Below are 22,654 nucleotides of genomic sequence, written 5' to 3'. Positions count from 1 at the left end.
ATGCACAAGTATGCCAAGATATTAAATAAAATAATGACAGTCATTGCAATGCAGATATATGTTGGTGTGAAGAGAAAAAAAGAATAACATTAATAATTTGTGTATGTTGGAATTTGGAACATCAGTTTAGAACAAGGAAGCATAAAAAGCAAGGCCTAATGAAGTTAAGAATGAGCTTTATCTGTGTTACAATCATATGATTATTGTCAATGCACACTGGATGTAGACATTGCAATGTTAATACAATCAACATTATAGAGATTGAAAATTAGTATGAAATTGAATATATTGTTTTATTTTATAGAAATTGTAGTTGGTACAAATACTCTTGAATATGTATTTTAACTACATATATTTAGGGTTCTCTGTAATGATTTTTTTTTTTTCTACTTAGTAGAATTTAAAAAAGGCTAAAATAATATATATCTTTCACTGATCATATTGAAATATAATCATGGTAGTATTTGGCAACAAACAGCCACCAGTCATACATAAAATCCTTGTATACAACATGCAATTAACCCTTAAATATCAAAACAGATTTCATAGATTTCCATTTCTTTTATTTTGAACATTGTATTATGATATCTAGTTGATGACATAATTTATCAGTGCCTGTTTCTCTTACAATTTCTTGAAAACATTTCTCATTGCTCTCAGTTATATATCTGACAAATACTTACATTTGTTGCTGTCAATATTCACAACATTGAGGCTACAGGCAACATTACTTTGCATAAGACCTTCACATTTCTCGTACCGCATCGCCTTACCGCTGTACATACTGAAATGCATGCATATGATGTAGCCTGCTGGGCGAATCTTCAACATGGATATAGGAACGTATACAAAATCTACTTAATTTTTAAAAGTGTGATATTCATACATCAAGGGCAACACTTTCTTCACGATTGCAAAACGTCAACAAAGCGACCGGGAATGAACGATCAGCTGATCTCACCACGTCGCTTCAAACGCCTATCTAGTGGTTAACTATACAATATAATCAGTGGTGGTCATCCCTGATGTATCATTAAATCAAGGAACATTTATTTCCGGACATGGCAATAGATAAATCATTGCTTAGGTGAAAAGATATGCTGTCCAAACACAAGCGTGACCGTTGCTGGTAGAGGTGAAGGTTATACTAGTTAACTGTCTATAGGTGTCATAGTAACATCTAGTGCTCGTATCGCGCATACCGCATGCGCTGCCAGTGTAAGGTTGGACCGTCCGGGTCAACGCACCTAGCGGGTTAGTGAAGGGAAGATAAATTGAAAAAGATCGCCCATTGGGTCGGCTCTCCTTGGTAAGTTGCCACGCCCTTCTTTCTTTAGTTCAGTTTTTCTCCCCTTTAATACTTCCCGTGATCGTACAAATTCTAACGATGACGTGAGTGAATAGCCATACCCCCTTCGTTTTAGTGATTTCTCGATGCTGCTCTGAAAACCCGTGAGACTGTTTGGTTCATAATTTTCCCCATTTTTTTTTCGAACACTAATGAAAAACTTGCAGAGAAGTGTATCTAGTTCATTGGGGGGATTTCGTGCATTTGGCGAAATTCATTTTGGACTTTTAGAAAGTTATCGAACAGTTTGAAAGCGTACAAAGTTTTCTTGGCTGTGTTTTTGTTTTGATTGTCTAGGATCACACCATCGATCATGCCGTCCTCAACAGCTACAAATCTTCCTTGGGCATCTTTCGGTTTGTGTTAGTCGTCTGCTTCGCCGTGCTCGACGATGGCGTTTCGATGATGAAACTTTGGCCACAAGGAAGTTTTGATAATCTGCCTTCATCACAGTCAAATTCAAATTCGGTACCATCACCCAGTAACCTGTAATATCCATTTGTCAACACGGATATCACTGCAGCACTTCCCCTTTGATCTATTAAAACATTGTCTCCAACATCAAAGGTTTCCATGTTGTTTGTAAACCCCTACTCACGTGCACCGGCGAAAAAAGTCCCACTTCCGGTTATCTAACTTGCATATCTAATTTGCATGCTTATGTCATTGGGGTATGACATACATGGTTTTATGGATCAATGCGTTAGTTAAATGATAAACAACAATATCGGTTTTGAAACATTTACTGCAATCAACACGAATGTGTTACTGACCCACTTTTACAAATATGGAAACGTCATAGAACAAACAAGGGGCGCGTTGCAAGCCACGAACGGCTCAAAGAAAGCAAATCAATCGCTCATCCTGGTGTCTGCAGCAGTTCGAAGCGCTTGCCCACTCTTCCAAAATGGCGGCGCAACTAGCGCTTGGTTGCCTTGACGTAATGAAGAACGTAATAGAAGAGGCTCGATGACGAGCTGATGAAATTTATGACTACTTTGAAGATGTGGAGCAGACTGAGGATGATGGGGTGTTAGCTGCCTTTGCTCATTTCCTCGTTGATCCAGTCAAGAATTTCTTGCACCGCTGTCAAAGTCAGCCGCCATTTTGGTTTGAGAACAAAGCGACCTCAGTCAGCGATTCTTTCGCTTGCAAGCGGCTGAAAGTTAGCGCACTGTTGTAAGGCGAATCGCTGTACATCGCTTGCAAGCGCTTGGCGCTTTGCAACGCACCCAAGATGCCGTCACTATTGAACGTGACGTCACCTATCCCTATTCTATGACGTCACCTAACAACGGGCGTGATAATGGCCCGTCGCCTGGCAATATGAGGGCATTATCAAGTTAGAGTGGCCCGCTCATTTCTGATAACATGCGGGCGGTTTTGTGATAATTCTATAATGTTGTTTCTTTTTATTTGATAACAAATTCCATCCATTTTAGCTATAATAACGGTAACGCTCTTTTTCAGGGCATTATCATTTGCAGAAGCCCTCAGTCTTTTCAACTGCCCTCCTTCGTCGGGCAGTTAATGGAAAACCTCGGGTTTCTACAAATGATAATGCCCTGAAAAATAGCGTTAACCTTATATTATAGCTAAATGGATAGAATTATCATTAAACCTATATATAATAGGCTAGTAGACTCTTGTCCGAGGAAGATGCGTTCCCTGTTCTATTCACTTCTATAAGTCTCAATGTAAAGGACGAGGGCTTGGTGTTTGATCGTTGGAATGGGAGCCTGCAAGTACGATTTTAACGTCCATATACTAGTATTCATATATCCTCGGCACCTAAAATGATTAAACAATTCATTGTTATTGATGGTTGACGTGCACATGGAATACAGTGTGGGCGAAACAAGAGATTTTACGTGCGCATCAGATGGAATGACCATGATTGTCTCTACACTGATGATGACGATGGAGATGATGTTGATGATGGAGATGAAGACAATAAAGATGATGAAGGAGATAATGACGATGGAGATGAAGATTAAGATGGTGATGAATATACTTCAATGTGAAAGACTAAGTTTTCTGAAGTTGAGTAAAGTGATATTTTCATTGCAGTGAACATAACACTTGATATTTCACTGCTGTGAACTTTGACGGAACTATTGTCATACAACTGTCTCCCTTTATCGTAAGTGTCAAGTCCGTACACAAACTGTTGACGTCCTTTTTACGTGAGTTCCACATTGACAAGGCAAAATAATGACAGTTGGTCATTTATGGAGTTGATATCACTTCTTGCCGTTTGTTATTCACTCGAAAATGTTTTGTTATAAACTGTAAATTTCTCATTTAACTCGTCAATGGAGACTCAAAGCGCCATTTTTGTTACTCGACCAGCGTGTATTCTTTCGCTTCCAGCAGTGGCCTCCTAATTTCCAAGAATATTTTTTTTGTTAAAGTCGATTTTGTATATATAATCAAACTGAAATGTATGGTTAAGAATTTGTTCTGAATTTGTTTTGATACTTTTGTTTATATTTTTTAAGATTTTGCGACAACGAAACTACTTTCCAAGTCGCAAATACAAAGGGTGTTGAACCGTCCCTGTGTGTTAGGCAGGGAGAATTTACGTTTAACATGTTTAAAGGTTTTACATTTGTAATGAAATGATTTAATTTTCCAATAGAAAAATACACAAAAAGTATATGATAAATAGGATACTAGTATTTTATGTGACTTGTGAAATATCATGTTTCTTTCTTGTGACGGGGAATAGGAGGGTTTTTTCACTCGTGGCTACATGAATGAGATGACCAAGAGTGAATATAACTGTTAGATTGAAATTTTTTGTTGCTAAGTAACAGTAAAAATATGAATGACAACTTCTTTATTCTATTATATAGATGGATTAACTGTTGCCTGACAACGGTATAAGGAACTATACCATAATCATAATAGAATAAATAAATTGGCATCCATAAAATATCTTCTCTTCACTGAAAGAGTGAATATATAATCCTGATGGGCGATTTTAACGCCCAAACTATGAACTTACGTGACCACAAAATGTTTGAAAAGAGTTTCCTTAGGCAACTAGATATTGTTAGTGGAGATACTGGGAGCAATGTAGAAACAGAATTCATATTATATGAATTACATTTGCTACATATAGAAGTGGACCCGTGAAGATCCGGGGTCTCCAACACACATTCTTGCTGTAACAGGCGACTATGCTTGTCGTAGGAACGACTTACGGGATCGGGTGGTCAGGCGCGCTGACTTGGTTGATGCATGTCATCGTATCCCAATTGCGTAGATGCTCATGATGTCAATCACTGGATTGTCTGGTCCAGACTCGATTATACACAGATCGCCGTCATAAGGCTGGAACATTGCTGAGTGCGGCGTTAAACAACAAACGATCATACATACTGAAGTACATAAAGTGTTGCTAGAGAACATTACGTTGGTATTGGGCTAATCTAAATAAATGCAGCTGTAGAATTGATAAAGATGAACTGATAGGGAAAACGTCTCGTGACGATAAAAATGTCATTGATTGCATTATTGTTTAGTAAGACTCGTCGTGATATTACTAGAATATCGTTCAAAACAACTACCAGAATTTGAAAAAAAAGTATTTACTTCTTCCCAGTAACATAAGCCATGCCTTACCAGTTGAAACTGCAGGTAAAAAATATACCACTAGAAATCATACTCTATAATCTATGTAACCCTCCTGCAGTTGGTGACGAATTCCACTACTTGTTTTATTGTGAAGCACTGTTACAATTCAGATTAACCCTAATGCCCGTACAATACAGAAAGTGGCCAAATGTATTTAAATTGAAAATCATGTTGACAAATTATACTATTTAAAACCTGAAAAAACCTGCCGCAATGTGTTTCCCCAACTGAGGTAATTATTGAACCTGTGTGAACTTGTGTACCTACAATTTTGATGAATTTCAGTATATTTCAGAATACAATGAAGTGAAGTGAAGTGACAATGAAGTGAAGTGAAGTGAAGTGAAGCCAGTAGGCGCCACTCATACAATTTGCTTAAAAAAGTAACTGTTTCTTTGTTGCCTGGCGCAACGCAGCAGAACTATCGCATGGGGCGGCGGCATGTAAACAAACCAGACAATCAGGAGACACGTAGCGCATATACTGATTTTGTTGAAACTGAAAGCCTAAATGTTGTTTTTTCAATTACGTCTGCTGTGTAGTGCAGAGTGTCGCCTGATTTTAAGAATGGAGAAACGTATCAGAAATATAGCTGTGAGCAGTCTGAGGTCAAGGTTGCGATAGATGCCAATTCACATTGTCTCACTTTCGGTTAACGAAAAATGACAGCAATGATCCAATGTTCTCCATCGTTTAGCTCAGTTAAATAACCTTAAGCTGTAAATACGTCTTGTCTTATTGAGGAAAGTCAACAGATACCTTCTGTCAGTGTCTGTAGATCCAGAGTACATTTTGTAGTTCCGTTTGCTCAAAGAAATAACCACTTCCGGTTCAGGACAGAATTTGTTTACTTCAGCAGAATCTTAAACCACAAAGTTTCATAGTTCTAGCTTAGTTTATAACAAAAGCATTAGTACTTCCTCTTTTCGTAGTATGTCATTTGCGCTTTCTTATTATAAACACGAAAGTTCCATGGTTGTAGCTCGTTTTGCAACAAAGCTATTAGTGTTAATTTTGCCGATTTCCTAAAACACATTCTCACTGCATCAAAACCTTAAATCTGAAAGTCCTTTGGTTCTTGTCAGTATGTTGGCACTTTTTGTTTTGATTATGTCCCTTCCAATTCCGGAAAACACTTCCTTACTTAATTAGAATTCGTATGGTTCTAGCTTAGTTCCTAATGAAGTGTTGAGTTACGTCATTTGTGAGTGAATATGGTTAACGCCAATTTTAGCAATATTCCAGCAGCATCAGGGCGTGCAACAACCAGAAATGGACTTCACACATTGTGCTCATGAGGAGATTCGAACCCGGATCTTCGGCGTGACGAGCAAACGCTTTAACCACCAGTCTACCCCACCGCTCTATGTCATTTGTTGTTTGGATTATATCACTTTCGGTATTTTAAAAAAAGTTACCTGCCTTACACTTTTCAGCTGAAAATTCCGTGATTGTAGTTCAATTTATAGCAAAGCATATATATTCACGCATTTCAGTAAATTACTTGATGTTTCGTAAAACATTAACCTCAAATAATAATTAAAAAAAAACATCCCTAAAGCATAGTCAGCAAGTTTTAAAATTCTGTAGCTCCAGGTGAATAGGGAGTGAGTGAGTATGGCTTCACACATTGTACCTATGTCGGGAATCAAACCCGGTTCTTCGGCGTGACGAACGAACGGTTAACCACTAGGCTACCTCACCGCCCCTCCAGGTAAATAGGGAAGAAGGTACCAGGTTAATGCCGCTACATTGATTTATTTGTGTCTCTCACATTAACAACAAATGGTACTTTTACAATAATGGACTCTCAAATATACATAAAAAATACCGAAGTTATTTAATACTTTACACCAGATTATCCGTTGATGTAAAGACAGTTATAAAGTGTTTCCCTTATTTCATTGACACTTCGTCTTGTTGTCGAAAGAAGCGTCATCAAAATGTGTTAAAAAACTCCGTAAACAACAAACAATCTAATGCAGTGTCACGTACATAGAGGTTATCACGCTTGTGTGTTTGGGGATGCTAAACATTCTGTATTTGGAATAAACATTGTATTTAGCGAGCTGAATATATAGTTTGTTTTTCTTGATACAGGGTATTTACCATCCCCAAACACACAAGCGTGATAACATTTTAATCATTTAAAAGCATTCTTCAATTCTGTGATCGAAAAATCTCTCCCCATTTCTCACAAACATTACCTAAACATTGAAAGTTTTCCTGGAATGTGCGGATATACATATTTTACGTCAAAAGGTAAGTGATGTGTGTCAGTCGGACAGTGACAAGAGTCAATATAATTCCAACTGAAACCTGTTTCTTTTACAGTAGCGTAACCACATAGACGCAAACAACAGTTGCCTACTAAAATTGTTTCTGCTTGCCTTTCGCGGCAATCCATCGGTCTGGCCAATAGAGTAAGGGCCCTTTATCAAAGGGAATCTACTCTAACCCTAGTCTATGAGACGTCACGTCTGCCTGATCTGTCATAACATCACGAAGTGCAGTCAGATGTACACACAGCGACAAAACGAAACAAGGTAACAATTCGGACATATAGAAACAAGGTAACAATTCGGACATATAGAAACAAGGTAACAATTCGGACATATAGAAACAAGGTAACAATTCGGACATATAGAAACAAGGTAACAATTAGGACATATAGAAACAAGGTAACAATTCGGACATATAGAAACAAGGTAACAATACGGACATATAGAAACAAGGTAACAATTCGGACATGTAGAAACGAGGTAACAATTCGGGCATATCGAAACAAGGTAACAATTCGGACATATAGAAACAAGGTAACAATTCGGACATATCGAAACAAGGTAACAATTCGGACATATCGAAACAAGGTAACAATTCGGACATATAGAAACAAGGTAACAATTCGGACATATAGAAACAAGGTAACAATACGAACATATAAAGTCTAACAGTTTTAGTTTGGGGAAAAGGTTCCTAGCCGCAAGGTCTACAAGCACAGATATGGAAACTGATCCCGCTTGGCAAGCGTCCTGGCTAAATTGTTTTTCAATTTATATCTCCAAGTTTGATGAAACTTGTAAAATGCCTGAGCTACGCCACAGTAAGACACTGATTTTCAGTATTTTAGACTATTATCTTGACAATGATAACAATTATACAGTCACATGGCTTGCAGTTGAAAAAAAATGTTAGGCAGGCAGCCTTTTTTAGACAACGAAAGTGACATTATCCAAACATTAAGTAAGAGTAACTAAGTTACAAAGAAAGCAACAGTCATAATAGAATCGGTTTTTGGAAACCACAAATGACATAGGGGCGGTGGGTTAGACTGATGGTTAAAGCGTTTGCTCGTAACGCCGAAGATCCAGGTTCGAATTCCCACATGAGCACAATGTATGAAGCCCATTTCTGGTTTTACCACGCCCTGATATGGCTGGAATTTGGTTAAAGGCGGCGTAAAACCTCACTCACTCACTCACTCACTCACTCACTCACTCACTCACTCACTCACAATCCAAACCATAAGGACTCAACACTTCGCTACAAACTGAGCTAAACTAAAAGTGCCAATATACACTAAGATATAACCATAGGACTTTCATATTTAAGGTTTTGATGTAATAAAATGTGTTTTCAGAAACCGGAAGTTAGACTTCAACCTTGATTATGCAGTAAGAAAAAGTGATTTTGAAGCCCGATTCAATGCGATTTGGCATCTATCGCAACTTTGATAATGCAGTAGAAAAAAGGTTCCTTGGAGCCCTCTACCACTTCTCTCGGCTATATTTCTTTAACGTTTCTCTTTACTTAAAATCGCCCGAGACCCTGCACTTGTTCACAGTAGACGTAATTAATAAATAACACATTGCTTTTTGTTTCAGCAAAATCAGTATCGTGTTGCACAATTGTGTTGTCATATTGTCTGATTTTTCACAGGCCGTCGTCGCCTAGCAGAGAACTTTTGTGCTGCGTCAGGCAACAAACAATCACTAACGTTTTCATGCAAATTGTATGAGTGGCGGGTCCTGCCCTTTCACCACCTCACTTAACTCCACATCACATCACTTCACTTCACTTCACTTCACTTTATTATCAAAGACGGCGGCACCCGAGCGAAATACAGTTTTCAATAAATCACATAAAAAAATCAAGAAACTGGTTGGTACTCAATTTCCCACATGTTCCCTATTTGCCTAAGACAGATGGACAAATGCATTTTGACAGTTTGTTTCATGCTTTTATAATATTAATGTTTGTCAGCATTTTTCTCAAGTATAATACCTTGGGCCACTTTCTGTATTGTACATGTATGAGTGTTAATCTGAGTTGTAACAGCACTTTCAGTGTAAACAAGTAGTGGAATTCGTCACCGACTGCTGGGGAGTTACATTAATATCACACTATGTTTCCCAAGGGTACATTTTTCCAAGTGTCAGTTTCAACGGTTAAGTTATGCTTTATAGTACTATAATCTAAGTGGTGGCAACGATGTTATACTAGGAAGGAATAAACAACTTTCAACTTTTGGTAGTGGTTTAAAATGTGTATGATAAAATCTCTTTGAACTCGGCAGAATGTTACTTTGCTGTTTTAAATAAATAAATCTATTAAAATCTGGTAAATATCTGAGACTAGCCATGGCGTTATACAAGAAAAAGGGTTGTCGTAAACAGGTAGTTGTTCAACATTACTTAAGATCATCTTTAACCAAGAATAACTAAATGGGTTTTTTTCTATTAGAGTAATTTTGTATGTAATTGAATGGTATATGCGATAAGTTTGTAGTATCATCCGGAAAGGTAAGCTTATGCCAAAACGAGATAAAACGGTTATATATTTGCACCATAAACTTTGGTGAGGAATTTCGTAATCCAGATAAAAATCTGAAATATTACAGATGAACTCTTTCTACAATCTGTCCCTTCTCAAAACCAAACATATCGAAACCATATAACAACGGTACACCCACTGCTGGGAGAACACAATCGACAGGTAGGTGTAGATTTCGAGCTATTTGTTAGAGGCAGTACATGGCTTCAGTTGCAATTTCAGTTAATTGCAAAATGGCAGTGAAAATTACATGAATTGGTCCCTCAAAATCTGTTTGAAACGGTTTCATGAAAGTGTGCTTTTTGTTAGTTTCAAAATATGATGGAAACATATTTTCTAATCCATGAGATATTATTTTCATTCAGAAAGACATTGGTATTTGCGTACACGTTTGACCATTTTCATACTAGTATTTAGCTAGCTGTTGTCTAACTGATATGGCAATACCGTCTGAAGGGTTTGAAATCTTTTCAGCTTCTTTGAACCAGGGCTTGAATCCTTGAAATGTCAAACTTGTGTCTATATCTTCTTACATCCATGTGTCTGTTATGCGGATAAGGTCAAATGGGTTTATGTAGTCGGTAAAGTCCTGATCTGTTGATTTAGAATTCAGTCCCCATATATTACAAAACCCAACTTTCTATTCTCATTTTCACAATCATCTACATTGTCGGATCTACATGAGGCATCCTGCAACCGCACTCGGTCTCGTCTCACACTCAGCGAGTTACTCCCCTGTCCCAAGCCTTGAGGCCAGAACTCAGAGGTCGTGGTCCTGTGTGGGAGCCTTCCCGTCTACGTCCTTGTGGGAGACATTAAAAATTTGGCTCGACACCCTTGACACGCAATCTATGGCTTCATCAGCAAATTACTCTTGAATTCTTATCTCTGGCTCTTTTAAAAGTGTCTTATACCGTTTCCTTGCCCACCCACAAGTCCTTCTGGTACCCATTTACTATAAAAGTATTTCTTCTGCTCTGCCTTTTCTGGGTCACTAATACTGTCAGTCCTGTAATACAGATCATCCACTTTGTTAGACGCTTCATACACATCTAGTCTGAGATCGGCCTGTTCTTCTCTGTTTATACTGACTCCTGTTCTCAGTTCAGATACCTCTGCCTTGATTGAAAGCACTTCTTTTCTCAAAGATGTATGTCTCTTGATAACCTGTCGTCTGATTCCTTAATCTGATTTATGATGCCTGATTCTAATCCTGAAGTCTCCATCAGTCGGTCCCGGGTTCATTTCAATGTCACCGGCAAACATTATCAATGAAACAAACGGATGACTCCTGACTTCTTGGGTACGAGTACGGTTCAGTTTTGGACATGTAAGCAAGATTCCCTTGTCCTGTACATTCATACATGCCTCACCTTAACAACCTGTTATATTAGTGACACAAAATCGAATGTAGACATCGCATGTTTGTTAAGTGATGCAGTGACCGATCCTAGAGTCTACATTGTGATAAAAGCAGTTGTACACAACACAATCCTGCACACCATAGCTGTCCCCTCCGCCCAGTTTGACGCAAGGGTGTAGGGAAAAAATATTTCTACATGCCCGTGGCCTCTATGGTGCACAAACCTATCGATCCGACCTTTCCATGCTTCTTAAGATATTCCCATAACACTGGATAAGTTCTTCTTGATGTACATCTGTACCACAAAGTTGACGTTATATGTTATCCTCGGTGAATTTGAAACACACCCGTCTGCTCATGGGAGGTAATCACCCAAATAAATAGTGATTAAAGTCAACTTCCACACGTAATTGTTACTTTATCAAAAATATTCGTGTCGGGTGATTTAATCACAATCTTTGTAGCCAAACAAATATGTTGTAGACACTGGTGACATAAATAATGTGAAGCCCAAAACGATATTGCCTAATGCATTTACTCACGTATATAGATCACGAGAACACACACGTTATACTTCGCCTATGTAGGATATGGAGAAGTTACATTTCACAAGTACACATTTCAGTCAGCACTTATGTCATTAGGGCTACATCCGTAAAGATCCAGGGTAGAATGGGTCTTCAGCTACCCATGCTTGCTGTAAAAGGTGACTGCTTGTCGTAAGAGGCGATTAACGGGATCGGGTGGTCAGACTCGCTGACTTGGTTGATGCATTTCATCGTATCCCAATTGCATGGATCGATGCTCATGACATCAATCACTGGATTGTCTGGTCCCAACTCGGCTATTTACAGACCGCCGTCAAATAGTTGTAATATTGCTGATTGCAGCGTTAAAAAGCAAACAAATCATTTAGGCTATAGGCCAACATTCCTTCTACGCCATCACATCTGCATGAATCGAGTGATAACAATTTAGTAAAGGGTATATTATTATTTGTATTGCTAACACGAATAATGCCTAGCATTAAACATCTAGCAATATGATGAGTACTTTCAGCATTGTGTCCAGTGAAAATACAATTACTGATTGTCGTATTAATGCATGTAGAACCTTACAACGTCAACGCCAGAAAATAACAAGTCTCAATGATCACCCGAAAAGGTCCCTTTGGGTGTAAAAGGCAAAATAGCGGTGAAAATTATGTGAATGAAATCAGTTATGACACCAGGTGTTCAGGGTAAGTATGACCTGCACTCGCAGTCTTTATTGCCCGACGCAGAACAGCAGTTCTGCAATAAACATGAAAACGGTACATCAACGATTGAGCACTTCTCAATACATCGGTATCTGTACTGTCTGTGGTGTTTCATTGTGAAATGAAACGTCTTTAGCCGGACACGGATATATGCTGACCAAACATGTTAGGGATCGTGAATATTTTTTTAGATATCTTTATGAAATTGCATGTGTGTTCTTCACTCCAAAACATATCCCCTTCATGATCCCTTGCTTTGTGGGTCAGTATATAACAGATGAATAACTGTTTCATGAGGGGTTTTGAAGGACAAGTACAAGACGGCCAGGGGAACAGAAACCCCGGTACAAGTGTAGGTATACCCTGGGGATACATTTCTCAACCGAAATCGATTACATCTGACTAAGACATTTAACGATCGAAGTTATGGAACACAACAATCCATCATTGTGGAAGCATCAGTCCCCAGACAACAAACACCAGCATGATTAAGTGATAACCTTCCGGGACATCCAGGGCGCAGCGATACGACACTGCAGGATACTAAAGTCACGGTGACTGGTGTTTCTGCAGCAACCCACCAACAGGTACGAAGAGGCGTTCTGTTGAGCCTGCGTACTGTCAGGAGATTTCAATCAATATTGAGCATTGTCATTTTCAAGTCTTCAGTTTCTTAAACACATCAGCCGTGTTGGTAATAAAATTGTTCAGCGACAGTATGGCAGACCTCTACTCCCGGATCTCTTTCCTGCTCGTCATATATTTGGATGGTGAGGTCTCATTTTTGGGGGGTTAAATTCGTAAGTAATAGGTTTATGGGCTATACTTCGGATGTATTTTGTACAGCAATTGAAGGTTTGTAGCCATATAATAAGAGACAGAAGCTTCTTAGATATCTAACGCTTTCACTTCGAATCAGTAAGACTTTAGCCATGTCAGGGCAGTAGAGAAGATAATAGGCTACACAGATGGTACTCATACTGGAGCAGAACCAGTCTCAGGCGAGCACATGTCCTGCTTCAAAACAAACCCTCTCTGTTCATGGACGTTATTTCTAAATATTATGAAAAAGATACGATGCATTGAAATGCAGGGAAATGGTTATTCCTCAAATAATATCACTCACTTTCCCTTGTAAAGTAATCTCATGAACATCCTAAGTCACAAAGAAAAGTAATGTAAAGAGGTTAATACTGCATGTTGTCAATATCATGAAGGCGAATGTTGCAGATGTGTGCCCCTGACAGCTGGAAATACACATTTTACAAAACATAAAACATTTGGTTCTTTCAGATAAATTCATTGTCGATACACACATCTGGCTTAGAATCTCAATTTTCAGTCTGCAAATTCCAAAGTTTGAATCTGGCTCTGAAGAAACCAGCATGGATGAGCAGCGTGAAGCAACCACATGTCGCTGCTAATGCTGTGGATGGCAGCCATAGAACCCATATGTTCCGAGGTGTCTGCAGTCACACTAACAATGGTGACATGTCGCCCTGGTTTGTTGTGGATCTCCTGGGGCAGTACAGTGTCCACAACGTCACCATCTACAACAGGGGAGACTGCTGTGGTACGTTACGGTATCTCAAACTACTTCTACTCTGCGTCAACCTTCACCCAGAATTCACCCTTCATTCAAATTATTATCATCGTCAAATTAGTATCAGTCGACCATACAGATGGTTTCTGAAGAGTCTTGAATATACGAAGTTACTGTAAGACGTGCCACATCACAGAAGCATATATACGCATCCATCTTAAGCACTGTTTTTGTATAATTATGCTTGAAGCTGAATGTTTTTATGCCAAAGACATTTATAGTACTGTGTTTATTTATTTTTTTTATTTATTATTTTAATGTTATTTTTCAGGGTATAGACTCCATGACTTTGTAATCCAGGTGTATGTACGAAATCCATCGCGATGTCCATCAGCAGCTTTCTCCACCTGTAAGAACTACACTGGCACGTTTGGTTCCGTGGGGAACATTGCATGTGACGCTCCGGTCTTGGGAAGGTTCATCAGACTGTGGAAACCGAAAATCAGAGGCAAATACGATACTCTCAACATCTGTGAACTTGAAGTGTATGGAGTCCAGTCAGGTAGGACGGCCTATATAAATAAGTCACATCTTAAAAGCCATTGAGGTTCCGAAATCATATTGTAATTGTGAAACATAAAGACATAAAATTCTTTATCTCTGCATCCGTTGTAATATGCTGCTATCAGCCCACTCATCTTGCATCAATACACGGGCTGTGTACTCGCGGGCAGATGACAACGGAGTACTCTGATCACTATGTCGGATTAACGAGCCTGATTAATGAGTGATTTTGGTAATTCGTTGCAAATGAGGTGTGTCGGAGTGAACAACAGTAAGTGAGTTCAATGAGTCCTGTCTTAACAACGACATGATACATCTATATGCATGGATTCCTGTTTGGGATTAATTATCCATGTTTCTTGTTTTCCACATTTCACAAAAAAGTCATATTGCACAGTAACAGATTCCAAAAGTCCGACTCTATAGTTTTCTGAAACACAAAAGAGGTTAAATAGTACACCCCCGACAGTAAACATATTATTAAGATGCCATAATTCTATTACGTTGACATATTTCAGCCAGGAAGCGATTCGGCTATTTCAATGCATCAGCAGCACGACTTGTCTCCCCTGTCATTGTATCTTCACCTGACATGTCCCCATTGTCCTGTGTCCAGCAGTGTATGTTGTCTGGAGCCTGTGTCGGTGTCAACTACAACAGAGGAACTCGAGAGTGTGAATTCCTCCCCCGACCTCAACCCACTGACACAGTCTCCTCTGATCTAGCCTGGGTCTACTATGGAAACGATCTATGTTGAACTGACACAGTGTCCTCTGATCTAGGCTGGGTCTACCTTTGAGACAATCTATCTTGAAGTGACACAGTCTCGACTGATCTAGGCCGGGTCTACTTTGGCGACGGTCTGTGTTGAACTGACACAGTCTCCTCTGATCTAGGCCGGCTGTACTTTGGAGACGGTCTGTGTGTTATCGTGTACATATTTGTCCCAATTCGCTGAAAATTCCTTACATTATTTTAAATCAAATTTATCAAAACTACAGCTAATATTATAATAAGATATTCCCAACTTAATCTTATATACCTGTATATCCAAATTCTTGTACATTTAAAATTAGCTGCCTCTATTATTCTACTTTTATTTCATTTTAATTAATTTACTGTCCATATGTTTTATATAAGCTTAATATTACTTTGATAAAAGTTAGCCAAGCTTTTTCATTTTACATCCCACTTACATAAACAATAAGCCGTCGAAATTCATACCCATAAGGCACAAAATCAACATGCCCATTGTCCAAACATAATCCCCTGCTATTTTGATTCTATACCCGTCAACGTCAACGAGTGAGCGTAGCTCAATCATCGTGTGTACCTACCCATCACCTCTTGTTATCCCCCTTAGGCAAAGGATTACCTCAAGGCAAACATTATACCAGATGCATTGTCTTTATCAATCGTTAATGTAAAACAGTAGGTTAGTAAAACTTGGGAAATCAGCCAGTCATTACAAGCCCTGGATCAGAAATTATTATCCAATCAAAATTGGCGTTACATACTTTGGAAAGTAAAGGCGCAGTTCCAGCTCCTCGGCCTCTCAACTATATAAAACCAAGCAGATGCCCCTTTGGTATCACATCTGCTCAAGAATAAATACCGGAACTGTCGCCATCAACTCTGTGATTTATATTCTCAACATTATGTTCTAAGGTAAGCTGGTTTCCCTTCTTCAAATTATTCACATGTGTACTTATTGTTTAGAAATGTAAGAAGTTAGACCAAATAACTCTGTTTATATCTAACTTGAACTGAGTACAGGTAATGTATTTATGTTGTCGTTGTACAATGTAAGTAATTATTTGGAATGTTTGTGTTTTATAACGTTCGATTCAGTGTTGTTGCAATGAATTATAAAATGCAGTTCATATTTTTATAATACTGCTTATAATTATCATTAATTGCATGTCATACTTTGTTGTGAATAGTTGTATTTTAAATGTATTATACATATCTCAACATTGTTGAGTTACCGCACATTTATCGTTATTTGTTAGTATTATTAATAATATTGTAAACTGTAGCCAGTCATCATCCCGCCATTGTCAACTCTACCATGCTAATTCTCCAAACAATCAATTATCAACTCTATAAGCTTATTCCCTCGAGAATATTCATTGAGTAAATGTTAAACTATAATATTATACAATATCTTATGTACATCTTTATTATTGTTATAACTTGAAATTGTGTATTGAATGTATCTACATCACATCTGCTCAAGAATAAATACTGGAACTTTCGCCATCAACTCTGTGATTTATATTCTCAACTTTATGTTCTAAGGCTACCCAATTGTATGTGAGAGCACACAGCACGCGTTCTCATATGTTTAACTGACACAGTCTCCTTCGATCTGGCCTGGGTCTACTATGGAAACGATCTGTGTTTAACTGACACAGTCTCCTTCGATCTGGCCTGGGTCTACTATGGAAACGATCTGTGTTTAACTGACACAGTCTCCTTCGATCTGGCCTGGGTCTACTATGGAAACGATCTGTGTTTCACTGACACAGTCTCCTTCGATCTGGCCTGGGTCTACTATGGAAACGATCTGTGTTTAACTGACACAGTCTCCTTCGATCTGGCCTGGGTCTACTATGGAAACGATCTGTGTTTTAACTGACACAGTCTCCTTCGATCTGGCCTGGGTCTACTATGGAAACGATCTGTGTTTTAACTGACACAGTCTCCTTCGATCTGGCCTGGGTCTACTATGGAAACAATCTGTGTTTCACTGACACAGTCTCCTTCGATCTGGCCTGGGTCTACTATGGAAACGATCTGTGTTTTAACTGACACAGTCTCCTTCGATCTGGCCTGGGTCTACTATGGAAACGATCTGTGTTTTAACTGACACAGTCTCCTTCGATCTGGCCTGGGTCTTCTTTGGACATGATCTATGTTGAACTGACACAGTCTCATTTGATCTTTATTGGGTCTTCTTTAGGGACGATCTATTTTAACCATGTAACCTCCCAATGATGTGTTGTCTACTCGACTCGGGATGATCTGTGTTGAACATCTGTGTCTTCTCATGGTATGAGATGTGTTAAACGTGTAACCTTTTCCTGCCCCACCTGTGTCTACTCTTGGGATGAACTGATAGCATGTTCGTACTCTGAACAGGTATACTGTGAAGACTATCTGTGCAAATATATCAATGCCCCCTATATCAACGGACGATAAAGCAGTACAACAGTCGGTTCAAAACACTTTAATTATAAATTCTTATGTTGTAATTTAAGGGATTTCCAATCATTTGATTGTTTTTTTCAACAAACTTCAAATAGTGACGTTTACAAAGTATAAACCTCACTTTTTGACGTTCACACAATTTTCGACCGGAACTACTTTACATGGAGAATCCCAGAGTGGAACATTTTCTCTGTTCTCTCCCCTGCTTAGCAAAATAGTGAGGATTGTCAATGTCGGACAATAAAGTAACGTTTCGTTTTCACTGACTGTGTTTACCAAATCACGTTCACGTATGCCGGTTATGAGACGCTTATTACATCACGTATTTTTCCATCTCAAGTGTGATACATACATCCCTGAATTCGTCATTCATTTTAGAATCAAATGGTAAATGGTCTTTGTCACCAATACAAGCTGTTTAGACGAACTCAAGCGAAATAAATTAGGTGTGAAAACGAAAGCTGTGCTCGGAAAACTGCACTTGTTTGAAATGTAAACAAAGCAATATTCAGATATTATGCTATGTAGCATTTTCTCCTATTTAAAGAGATACAATTGCTCTATGTTTTTAGAATATGCATGGGAAGAGTATCGTAGCAAGAATTAGGGAATTAGAAAATAGATACATTACAATGATTTGGTAAATTCAACAGACATTATCAAAGCTTCCGTACTGTGTGACCTCATGACTGACGCAAAGTCACGCACAACGACAAAGTTTTTATTGGCATTTCGGACTCTTTCTTTTGGTTAAAGTGAAAAACATAAACATGAATAACAATACACTGATTTTCAGAATGTTTCTGACTACTTACATGGCACTTTTATGTTTGTACGATCCCCGAATCAACGAACTTCCCTAAGTTCAATCCCGCATACTTATGTCAGTGGACACTCCATTTTGTTGGTCACCGGTTGTGATAACATACGTCAACATATGCTATACGTATCTGGTACCTTCTTTGAGGTGGAGGTCGCGTGAAAAAAAGAAAGTCATTTCTTATGTTAAATGTTAATGAATGTAACCCTAGTTGATTAAAAATGAGTTGTTGTTTTTTATATTTCTGGAATTGGAACTACTTTGTTTTGCGGAAGTGTGAAGAATTTATCCGCTAGTGGGTAACCAATGTAACCGGTAACGTAAATTATCTCAAATGTTCGTCGTAAGATCCGGCGTTTACACGACTTTAATCTGCACAACTCACACCATTCATTCTCCAGTTTACCACCACATTGTGAAATTCATTTCTTACTTTTTTATATAAAATGTCGGCGTAGTTGGCAACACATGTCCAGTTGGCACACATGTCAGCGTTGATGCCCTCTCTTCGTGCCTTGACTTGGTTGTCCATGATAGCGATAAGTGTTAATGATGCCTCCTCGATTCAATGCAGGAATTATCTCATAAATGCCAGCGTCTTAGAGATTGCATGATAATAACGGAATATTATAATCCAATATTTCCATTTACCTATATATAACTCTCTTTTGCAACAATGTGAATTGAATACACATATTTATATACACTCTTCAAAAAAGGAAACGCACAGGTAGTATGTAGTCCATTGAACCTGACGACACAAAAAATCCGGTACATAAATTGGATATATGTTATTAGAAAATGTTCAAAAATGTCAATTGTCAACATTTTTCAAGTTCGAAAATGCCGAGACTCAGCGCTGCCGATCGGAACATCGCCATAGGACCTATCCAAAGAGGGGAACCGCAGTCTTCTGTTGCACGTCACTTCAACGTCCACCAGCACCATTTGCCGCCTTTTTGACCGATACACACAGTTCAATTACACTGCAGACCGTCCGAGAACCGGCCAACCAAGAGTTACCACCCTTGCACTGGATCGCTACATTCGACTGTTCCACCTACGTCATCGCAATGCCACAGCTACGGAGCTGCAGGACGCATCCCTTGTTTGAGGAGGATACCAGACCAGACTGTCAGGCACCATCTTCGCGAGGCTGGAATCCGACCCAGAGGACCAGTTATCGTCCCTGTTTTGCAACAGATCCATCGACGTCAACGCTTGCGTTGGTGCCATACCTTACAGCCTTGGAATTTGAGACACTGGAGACGAGTGTGGTTTAGCGATGAATCACGATTTCTTCTTCACCGGCGAGATGTGTTTATCGTCGTAGAAATAAGCGTTTTGCCCCACATTGTGTTCGTTAATTCGACAATTTCGGTGGCGGCGATGGCATTGGCGGTTGGGGTCTATATCCTTACCCGGGAAATCTGACTTGGTTTGGGTTCAGGGAAATTTGACAGCACATCGCTACATGAATCAAATTCTTCAACCTCACCTTCTTTCAATCATTGACCGACAGAGGGAACTGTTTCAACAGGACAACGCTCCAGTGCACACAGCTCGTGTCACGGTAGACTTCCTCATAATGCCAACATCAACGTCTTGCCCTGGCCGTCGGGCCCCCTGGGATGAACTCTATCGACGTGTACGTCAACGTCAGAACACGCCGCAGACACTCCCACAACTGGCCAACTCGTTTCAAGCAGAATGGCGCAGAATTCCGCAGGACAGAATTCGTACACTTATCCAGTCAGTGCCAAGGAGATGCCCGGGGTGGTCACACGAGATACTCGAGGTCAGCGCAACCTTGTGGCCTCATGTGACATGACAATGAACAGTTTTCAATGCCTTAGTACAACGACAACACGTGACTGTCGAGCTCCAAAATTTCATATTTGTATCTATGATATTAAATCAAATATATCGACTTTATTAGGTACAATACATGTACTAAAAATCTACTTGCGCGTTTCTTTTTTGAAGAGTGCATGTGCCATCCTATTAATACCCATAGGAGTGTGTCGTATTTTATTGATGGCCTCAGAAACAAATCTCAGTGTTCAAACTCATTGTTTAAGATTATGAAGAAGTCTTATTGACACTAGGTCTTATATCGGCACGTCTCTTGTCTCGATTTGCTGGCCACTGTCCTTTGTGTTATACAATGCCAAAAAAGTTTGGGATATTTTGTTTTGAGGTGAAACTATAAGAATATACACAAAAGTCTGGCAATGAAAGTAAGTGATATATGTGGCAAGAACATTTCCGGAGAAATCAAGCTCCCAGCAGAACATTGTGAAAGTTATGAATCATGTGACCTCTGACAGCATGTGCAAGGGTGATATGCCAGATTTACCATTGTAAGATGCACATTGTTTTCTTGGAACAAAATGTTCAAAGACCCTTTTTTAAACACATTTAATCATTAAGTAACCAATATTATTGACAGTGCCACCCATCTTGCAGCTGCGCACACGTCACCATATTTTTGCCTAAACTCTGAATGTCATCAGCGGATTGAGGTCCCGAAACCATCAAAGACATTATGGCGCTCGGAACGACCAAAAAGCATCAACTCCAGCCCAGGACAGATCAGTCAGAACGATGGCATTCAGAATCCAGTTGCAAACTGTCACTCAGATTGGGGACCGGTTGCTAGAGGCAAGAGTTCATGTCCAAACGCTGGAAATCGTATGCACGGATATCAGATGCGTGCACGACTTCCACGTGTCACCCCACAACTTGCTGCATGTCTTTTGTAATCGTCGTCGTCGTGAGTTGGGTTTAACGCCGCTTTTATCAGTAGTCCAGTTATATCACGGCGTGTCAGGTTAAAGTGGGAGGAAAGCCCGAAGTGACGCAGGTCTCAGACGTTTACCTCTTCGGTGAAACCCACGAGCACGGGTATGGTGCTGTAAAACCTAAAAATATAATCGGGGCGAACCGGGATCCGAACCCACAATCATAGGTTTCTGGCGTGCCCAAGGGGCGCAAACCTGCACAGCGAATCGTTGCGCCTTAGACGACTGGGCCACCCGTGGCCCCCTTTTGTAATCAGTGGCGCCAGAGGTGTAGGGAACGTCAGCACTGGGATAATCGACGTTGGGTCTGGTTTTCTGAGGAATCGATGTTCACTCTCGACTTGGGGCGGTCGGGTAGCCTAGTGGTTAAAGCGTTCGCTCGTCACGCGGAAGATCCGAGTTCGATTCCCGACATGGGTACAATGTGTGAAGCCCATTTCGGGTGTCCCTCGCCGTGATATTGCTGGAATATTGCTGAAAGCGGCGTAAAACCATACTCGCTCACTCACTCTCACTGAATGAATCGAGTTTGGAGACGTCCCAAATGAGCGATATATGGATGTTAACGTCGTAAAGCGTTATTGTTTTGGTGTGGGTCCATTATGGTAATGGTATGATATCACAATGACTGACCGAACAGCGCGCCATAGTCTCCATGGCAGAGTCACTGGTCAGTACTATTGGGACAACATTATTGCACCACATTTGCACAGCGTTTTGTGCAACGTTTCTAATTCGTTTTTTTAGGTGAACGCTTGACTTGCTTTTGCATGTGTCTGTGACGGGTGCCACCGGTAAGGAAGAATAAACTCATCTTTTAGCGAATAGCTTTTTCATAATTACTTGATAGTGATTCGTAGACACATGGTCATGATAGATTTTGTTTTAACCGTGATTTCTGTTAACTGTGGAAAAATTATGTTGTTTCCAGCCCGGCTCTAGGTGTGTTTTATGTGTTTTTCACTTGCAGCTTATACATAGTAAAATATCTACATACAATATCATTAGACTTCATGTAGCTAGAGACCGCCTCCGTGGTCTAGTGGTAGAGCGTCAGCCCGGAGAGCGGAAGGTCCTGAGTTCGATCACCGCCCGCGTCATACCAAAAGACCTTAAAAGATGGTACTTATTGTTACCCTGTCTGGCGCTCGGCATTAAGGGGCTAAAACAAGGACTGGTCGGCTCTGAGTCAGTATACTGTGTCTGAGTGGGGTATTGATGTTAAACTGCAGCAGGGTATCTCAGTGAGCTATAGCACAAAAGTCC

The 22,654-nt window shown here is 39.7% G+C and overlaps 1 protein-coding gene across 1 annotated transcript; it reads left to right on the top strand.

The window, feature by feature from the left end:
* Positions 1–13,162: 13,162 nt before the first annotated feature.
* Positions 13,163–15,308, top strand: LOC139453429 (fucolectin-4-like). Its single transcript, XM_071235122.1, has 4 exons — positions 13,163–13,214; positions 13,787–14,017; positions 14,319–14,549; positions 15,070–15,308. Exons 1-4 carry the CDS (start codon positions 13,163–13,165, stop codon positions 15,306–15,308), a joined length of 753 nt encoding a protein of 250 aa, XP_071091223.1.
* Positions 15,309–22,654: the final 7,346 nt, after the last annotated feature.

This window comes from Haliotis cracherodii, unplaced genomic scaffold, assembly GCF_022045235.1.
Source record: "Haliotis cracherodii isolate W230 unplaced genomic scaffold, xgHalCrac1.p SCAF_9, whole genome shotgun sequence".
In the NCBI taxonomy this organism is placed as follows: domain Eukaryota; kingdom Metazoa; phylum Mollusca; class Gastropoda; order Lepetellida; family Haliotidae; genus Haliotis; species Haliotis cracherodii.
Note: the sequence above shows the minus strand (reverse complement) of the source record. Positions and strands in the feature narration are given on the sequence as shown.

Bases quoted from the DNA above. Each gene is read 5' to 3' on its own strand.
- LOC139453429 (XM_071235122.1), top strand. From the start codon at position 13,163: ATGGCAGACCTCTACTCCCGGATCTCTTTCCTGCTCGTCATATATTTG. The intron at 13,215-13,786 runs GTGAGGTCTCAT...CTCAATTTTCAG, and splicing joins GCTCGTCATATATTTGGATG to TCTGCAAATTCCAAAGTTTG. The intron at 14,018-14,318 runs GTACGTTACGGT...GTTATTTTTCAG, and splicing joins CAACAGGGGAGACTGCTGTG to GGTATAGACTCCATGACTTT.